The following is an 8,498-nucleotide window of genomic DNA, read 5'->3' as shown; positions in this document are numbered from 1 at the left end:
CCTCTTTTTCAGTGAAGGGGACTACGATTGTGGTATCAACCTCATAAACAACGGCTACGGGCCGGAACCAGTTTTCCAGGATCATCACCGTGACAAACAGCGCCTTGCTTTACGAGCCCTACATGAAAGGTTCCACCACGAAGAGCAGCTGCCCCTTCTACGCTACCTACGTAGTAAGTTTCTCTTGCACGTAACTTGCTTTACATGCATACTCTAAACACATCTTATTTCCTTCCAGGTCCTAACCACTGCTACATTGTTTTCCTAGATGAAGACCTTGCTCCAAAAAACCCGCCAACGCTCACCTCCTCAGCTTCAGCATGCAAAAATTACTCACTGATGTTTGTGAAAGCTTGACATTCCAGAGCCGCTGTACCGAGCTATCACAAAGACCTCCCGCGACGGTCGGACATGTTACCGCCACCTCGCCTCCCTTGTCCCTCCAACGTCTCAAAATGCTTTGGTCGAGTTCAGCCGAATTGCCTTCAATGAGGAAACAAGCGTTGAAGACGCAGTGAGAATGACCCTATGCGCACTCTGTGCCACCCTAGATGTCGTCGTCTATGACTACAACTACGATATTGTCCAAACTTTAACAAACAAGTATGCCAACTTCGCCAATGACTACCGCAACATACTGCGAAAGGGAAAGACGAATTTAACGGTCTCAGAATCCACCGACGAGGCACAGGAACAGGTTTTTTTTATCTCGACGCAATCACCTATCGCAGCCTGGGTGCATCCACCTCGACCGTCACACCCGAAATGGATTGATCTTTTTCAACACTGCCTACTGCAACTGCATCTCCGCTCCACGCTTAAAATAACATCCCAAACCTTGAAACCTCTCTCTTGTTACTCACCCTTGCCTACTTACTGTTTCTTACATGTGGTTCTTGTTTGTTAGTTGCCTTTTTTCCTATCATCACCTTTACTAGTTCTCTCGTGTCTCTTTGTACAGTAAAACGTCTACAAAGTATGTTGTAATTTCAATGTCCCGATCTATAGTTTATTGATATTCTAAGAGTGGTCTTGGCTTAAAAATTACAGCCCACAGACGTTAAAGTTTTTTTTATCTGTCTGCAGAACCAACACGTCTAACATGTCCCAATGTGTAGATTAAATGTAGTAAGTAGTTACATTGGTGCTTTCTTTCACGAGGATACAAAGAGATAAATTCATGAAAAATCATCCAACTTAATCATCAACACAACTTGCAATTAGAACTTGGGTTTTGAATTCTTTTTTTTCCATACAATTCTTAAAAAATTATTTTTGTCAGCAAAATTAACCTCTCATGTTTTTAATCAAATTTTTAATATGCATAAAAATATATTAGATACATAAGTCACTCACAAATTTTATCATAATGCAATTACATTACAAAAAATTTGCTTTAACATAAATTTACTAACTAATTTTATCATGGGCTCACTCTATTCAATATACCTCATACTTACCACCCTTCTCTTTCAAAATTTGATAATAACTCAACGAAATAACTTCTCACTGTATACTAATCACTCTCTACTCTAAATATTTCTAATTATTTAAGCACTAATTATAAGATAGTAAACAATAACAACACAAAAACACTTACTAACTAAACTATTTTTATGTATTTTTTTTCTAAATAGCACCAACAACAAAACTATGTTCACATTATATTTTTGGGAAGCACCAATTCAGAATCATGCAACACAATATTTCTCTTTTATAAAATTCAATTGACCCAAAGCATGGAATATGGCCCAATCGCAGCGGAAAAGGAACCAAAAAATTTACGGGCCCAAGCCAACTCCACTCCGCTCGGTTTCGGCATAGCACGCCACTACAACTTCCAAGCCACAACTCACTTTTGGGTATACACGCCAACTCCTTGCTTACTGAATGGATAACTTTTCAACCCGTTGAGAGCCCACCATGACATTCAAAAATGCGGAACATCACGCATCGCACAAATATAGTACCATTAGTGAACACCTTCCTATATAACCTCATTAGACAATAAAATAGATAAGATTGAATAATATCAGAAAATATTCAACAATAGTAATGTTTTTTTTTTGTCAGTTGGATTGAACAACTCTAATCCTAGGTACCTCAAATGGATTGGACAACCCCCAATCGTAGGTACAAGTACACACACCCACACACTTCTCATGTATTTACTAATTTTTTTCTCCTCAAATGCAGTTGATAGGAGTTGAATCGAAAACCTTTAAGATGGAGAGGGGGCAAAAATATCGTGTGAGCTAAGGTTCATTGGTAACAATAGTAGTATTTCTCTTTAGGTCCGAGGGGCAATAGGCCTAAGACTTATTTATAGCTAAGGATCCATAATCCATATCACTCCCGAAAAGGTTCTAGCAAGCCTTCTCCAATGCTACTATACTGATCTAGGTCCAAAAAGCTCAATAAAGTCTCGGTTTGTGTAATTGCGTTATTACCTTAACATCTTGAAAACTTTCTTTTTAATATTTTTTGGGTCTGATTGGAAGACATTTTTTCCGGTTTTTTTTTTGTTTTGACATCTCCTTCTTTCTCTTTTTGGTCAGGATGTTGACATTTCCTTGAATCATGGAAGTTTAGTAGCAACTGGGTTGTGATATTATATATTGTGGGCCTGATGGACCAAAAGGAAACAGACCCATTTTTGACATCTTGAAAAGGAACAACGACAAAGCATAGCATCGTTAGTATCGTCGAAGAAAATGTCACAAAAAAATAAATAAATAAATAAAACACATTATGATCACTGATCACTCTTCGTACTAATGCATCACAGGACATGACAAATTGACAATTATCCTCCTTCAAAAAGTTCCGGGAATTTAGCTTCTTCTGGAAGGCCAACCAAATAATTCTTCATTCATTTAAATCAATTATACTTCATACATCATTATTATTACTAATTTAGGGATGGGCTAACATATACTGAAGTTTGATTCATGTGTTTGTCAGTAAAAATCTTCTAACTCAACATTTTTTTCTTTTTCTTTTTCTTTTTCATCATCTTCAATTAGGATGCATCCTGAATTCCTGATTGTAGTATATAGAACATTGCGTAGCACCATGCAATTCCTACACAAAACACAAACCCAATCAAAATCATAATTATTCTATGTTAAATATAAAGTACTCTGAAATTAGCAAGAGAGAACAATGCAGTCATCAAATTTTGACACATTATAATAACTACAATAAGAGAGTGCAGATATTGATATTCCTATTTCTATATTGATTTTGACATGAATAATCTAAAAAAATAAAAAATAAAAAAAAGGATGGAGCAGTAGAGACTAGAGAGAGAGTGATGAAGCGGAATACGTGGCGGTCAGCGAGCTCTGCGTTTTTCCACTCCTTGGACTTTTCCCAATCAAAAAAACGAAAAAAAAAAAAAAAAGAAAACTGACCCTTCCTTCCTTAGCGTTCGTTACGTTAACTTTCCAATCACGAAGAAGAAGAAGCAGCATGGAGCTGTGGAACAAAGCTCGAAGCTTCGCGGAAGAGGCAGCAAAACGATCTCATGACCTGTCGTTTGGAGCTTCCAAGCTTTCCAAAGAATTCGCCGCTCAAGCTTCCGTCACCGGCATCACCGTCACCACCTTCCGAGATTTCCCTCTTCAAGGTTTTCTTCTTTCTTTCTTATCCTTTTTTAGGAATCTTAGGGTTCGACTTAGGTGCAGTTATGTAAGCTTGTTCAATTGATGCCGTTCTGCTCTTCGTTGATTTATCTTAGTATATTCTAAAGTGAAATTGAGTGCATTATAGCTTTAGTGATGTTTAGTTTAATCCTTAGTCTTAGTATAAATGGTGTTGGTGAATACTAGTTCTGTTTATTGTTAATAGGAGAAGCTTGTGTTCTTAACTTGCTTGGTTCCTGTTTGCAGATGATACTGAATTGTCTGATGTCCCTGCTGTTTCTAATGTTAGGCAGGACCTAACCGATTGGCAGGAGAAACATGCCAAACTTGTTCTTTCTGCAGTCAAGGTATCATCCTCTTAAAGTTTGATTAGTATTAAATCAAAGAATAAATAAGGGGTTTTGACTTTTGAGGATTAACTTATTAAGTATTTTGTTTAGATAACTGCATTCTTTCGTGGTGCTTTCATTAAGAGAAGAGCCAGTGATATTAAAATCAATTCTTCATTTACTGTAATCTAAACCATGGCAGCTAAGAAGTAAAACCTGCTTTTTCTATAGTGATTAGTGACTCTGTCTTTTACATGCTGTTTCGGGTAGTATGTAGTAACTACCATTTGCCCAATATTATAGTTGAAATCTTCACATGACATGATATTAGGTAAAAAAGTTTCATGTATCCTTAAAAGCGTTGGAGTCGGAAGTCATGAGTAAAGTAGAGTACATGAATTCTAACCAGGATAATTGCCAAAATGGAGCTCATGTTTGCAGCGTGATAGTGTATTAAGTGGCATGGTATTGGTTCTGGAACCTTGTAAATACGAAGATAGTCTGTGGATTTCAGATGTTAATTATTTGTGCCTTAACTATCATCCTTTGCTGTTTGAGGAGGATTTGGGTGTAAGTGTAAGAGAAAAGAGGGAGGGAGAATGAACTAGGTTAAGGGTGCAATAGCTAAACCACCCCTGACTGTAGCGAGGTATGATTGTTCCTCTTCGTACCTAGGCTTAGTTTAATAAAGCTTTTATTTCTCAAAAGTAGCTTGTAAAAGCTAGCTTTTAAAAAGTTGTAGTATCTATATTTGGGAAACTAAATTAAAAATGACTTTCAATATGTACGAGCAATAGCAGGTGCACTTGGTAAAATAGTTTTTAAAATTTAAAAATACTATAATAGATATTAATGTAAGAATTAGATTTGGATATTAATTAACGTATGAGGTAATATTAGATTTTTTAATTTTGATAAGCACAAGCCATATTTGAAAAGTTCTACTTTAGGTGCTTCCAAAAATACCATTATCTTTTAAAAGCTACAAGCACAAGCACATGCCACATGGTCTTTTTGATTTACCAAATGCAAAATGAGGAATTTGTGCTTTTAGCACAAGCACCTCTCAAAAAACTTTATCAAACCAAGCCTTATTTGACTGTCAGTTTGTTGGATACACATGTTACCACCAGAGAATCATAAAATGTGTTCCAATATCCAATTATATCGTTTATGCAAATCGACTATTTAAAGACATTACATCTTTTTGCGTTAATCTAGCATGAAGATAAGATATTTTGCTAGGATTTATGGTCATGTATACCTGCTATTGTTGTTGTAGGAAATTTCAAGATTGAGGTATGAGCTGTGTCCACGTGTTATGAAAGAGAGGAAGTTTTGGAGAATATACTTTATACTTGTGAATAATCATATTGCACCGTAAGTCATTTATCCTGTGGCTGCAGTATTTTGGTTTTCACTTTTCACATTAAATTTTGTTTCTGACCTCAGTCAATTTGATAAAGGATTATTTGGTCTTCATAGTCTGAGAAGACTACAAGATCATGTATTCTATGAATGCTTCCAAGTTTTTTTTTATCACGCAAAACATGCAGAGACTTTTTAAAATTTTATAAATATCACTTACTGTAGGCATTTAACATTTACTTTTTAAGTTAGAATATTGGAATTCATACATTTTTGAAGGGGAGCGTTGGAGCAACAATTGAGTTGTCTCTGTGTGGCTTCAAGGTCACGGATTCAAGTTGTGGAAACAGTAATTACACTGGGTTAACACGGGATACTTGTGCACTAGGTTACCCTTTTTTTATTGGAATTTGTACATTTTTTTAAGGTTTGCAAAGTATCTAAAAGATTCATCCCCATCCTTGACACAAGGAATTACACTCAATATTTAAGGAACTTCTTTGCTGTTGGAAATAATTGTCCAATTTGGAGATTGTACTTTTGTTACGAAAACTCAATATACTTGTGGAACAGTATCATGTTAGTTTTACTCATACATGATTTATATGCCACGTATTTCTAAAAATTACCTCTCCTGGATTTACTTTTATTGTTTTGTGACTTCCGGTAAACTGTTTTATCTTGTGATTTCTGATAGCTATGAGAAAAAGTACATGGAAGATGCTAAACTAAAATCATCTGAACAAGTAAAAGATCAGACAGTGATGGAACCATTAGAAGTTGAATTGACCTCTAATCAAGAGGTGCAGGAAGTGAAAAAGGAGACTAAAACTAAAACTTCAACAACTGAGCAAGACTTGGATGTATTTCTTCTGGGAGATGCAGGAGACAGTGACAATGATCAAGGTACACCTTATCAATTTATCCATTAAAACCTATCATTTATTTCTGAATAATCTGGTTTATTACTAATGGGCTTGGTGCATCTCCAATTATAATTTATATCTCATTTTTCTTAAGTATCAGAATAGTTTGATTTATGCTATTGTTTGGAAGCTTGAGAGAGGATCATATTGAGCTTCAATCCCCATGTTTGGATGATTAATAAGATGAGAAAGGGGAAGGTGAAATGCTGTGAAGATTCGGATATATAATCCTTAATTGAAGTTTTTGAAGTAACTGAATTTGTTGTGATCAATGCAAAACTCCTCCTAATTAATTCACAATAGCATTAAAAGAGAGTTTGAGAGTGGATGATTCCTTTCACATTTCCTTTCATTTAAACTCCCAAACTCCAGGAGTAGTTTCCATTTGCAAATTTCTCTTGAAAAAATCTATTTAGAAATTGTTTCTTTCCATAAGCTAACTCCACTAGATGGACTACGATTTTCTTGGTGTTTGCCCATTTGTTATCTAAACTGGCCATATTCTTAAGTACGGGAGAATTTAGTGGGTGTATTCAAGAATATTATAATAGTTGTTATCTTGCTGAGCATAAAAAAATAGTTAGTATCTTACTCTGGGGATATAAATTGGATTATGGAACGTAAAATATTGTGCCGTGGGTGTTTCATGCCCACAGATTCCCAAATTAGTCCATCAATTTTGCCCTCTAAAGATTTTGCAAATCAATTTGGTCCATCTACATTTAGAACGAACTGTAATATTGAGCCTCAATGCATGTCATATACATCAATATGTACCTGAATATGTAACGTGAATTTAGTCTGCAAGCTTTGATGAGAGTTTAAATTCACCATCAACCTCTCTCGTATTTCAGATAATGGCAATGGGGGCTTGGATGATGATTTAGACAACCTGGTGGAAAGTTCCGTAAGTATCATACTATATGACTATTTGTAATTCTACTAATCCACTTGATAATTTTTATTTTCATTTTCTTCAATTACAAAAGCTGAAGAAAAATTTAGCCTTTGGTATAAGTTATAATGTATATTACTATCTTCGTTTTTAATATAATCTGAATTGACCAATTTATTTGAAACCTTGCTTGAATGTGCAGGATGATGAGAAATGAAAATCATAGATGTTGCGTGAACTTGTAGGGTGACATATAAGTAAGTGGTTGCAACATGGCCGAGGGAATATTCATGATCAAATGTTGCTTGCTTTATTATTTGACAAGACACAATTGCTGGCTGAGCTGTTCCACTTTTGCTTAAATTTATTAATTTATGCATCCACCCTTTCATTTCGTGTTTCTAATTTCCCCCACGTTGAGGAATGAATGTCGACTTTGTTATTGTAAAGAATGTTAGTATTTTATTAGGCGACTAAGTTAGTTAAGTTTTTTAATTACGTCTCTTATATATATATAGTGTATATAAAGGAATATTAAATGTACACGAGAATTCTTCTATTATATATGTTTCTTCATCCTATTAGAGTAACTTGTAATCTAAAACCCAAAAAGCAAAAAAGAACAAAGCGATTGAAATAATTGAATAACATGACAGTTGTGACATTCTATTGGAGCTACAAACGAAGTTTTGGAGAGTTAGTGAACATGTAAGTAATATGAACAAAAATATTGTGTGTATATAAGAAATCAACTATTAAGTTAGTGTTATTTCACATATTTTTAATATATATACGGTATTGTTAAGAATTAATTTGTTGCAGTACTGAATTTTATTTAAGGGTTTTTCATTGACCAATGAATTGTTGCATGCATAAGGTGGGATTCGAATTTCGGTCACTTACTTAAACGGACTAATGAATTAACTATTAAACCAATCTAACTTAGTTATAATTTTTAATATATATTATTCTCTAGCCGTGTAAGGCGTTTGATGATGACTGTGAGCTTAATGAGGAAGGTAGGTGGGTGTCTTTAGTTGACCGTTTTTTTTTTGGGTATTAATCTTTAGTTGACTTTATTCTTTGGTATTAACCTAGGTGACTAGGTCCATAGAATGTATGGTTCCTTCTCAATAACCATTAACCAGGTTGGGATTCATTTGATTGACCCACATTTTTTAATATTTTCATGGGTTCCGACTCCTCTAAGATTCAACAAAACCAATAAGAGTAACTGCGGTCCAATTTAAATCGATCAATCTTCACGATCTTGTCGTTGTCTAAGGACGTTAGTCTCGTTTTAATAACAAAAAAGAAATATATATTCATTATT

At 34.8% G+C, this 8,498-nt stretch overlaps 1 protein-coding gene across 1 annotated transcript; it reads left to right on the top strand.

Annotated features, from left to right (window-relative positions):
• The first annotated feature begins 3,325 nt into the window (after window positions 1–3,325).
• LOC107468961 (uncharacterized) lies at window positions 3,326–7,749 on the top strand. Its single transcript, XM_016088341.3, has 6 exons — window positions 3,326–3,631; window positions 3,894–3,994; window positions 5,259–5,356; window positions 6,042–6,250; window positions 7,125–7,177; window positions 7,368–7,749. The coding sequence occupies exons 1-6, from the start codon at window positions 3,475–3,477 to the stop codon at window positions 7,380–7,382; spliced, it is 633 nt and encodes a 210-aa protein (XP_015943827.1). The 5' UTR covers window positions 3,326–3,474; the 3' UTR covers window positions 7,383–7,749.
• The last annotated feature ends 749 nt before the right edge of the window (window positions 7,750–8,498 follow it).

Source organism: Arachis duranensis, chromosome 1, assembly GCF_000817695.3.
Source record: "Arachis duranensis cultivar V14167 chromosome 1, aradu.V14167.gnm2.J7QH, whole genome shotgun sequence".
In the NCBI taxonomy this organism is placed as follows: Eukaryota; Viridiplantae; Streptophyta; class Magnoliopsida; order Fabales; family Fabaceae; genus Arachis; species Arachis duranensis.
Note: the sequence above shows the minus strand (reverse complement) of the source record. Positions and strands in the feature narration are given on the sequence as shown.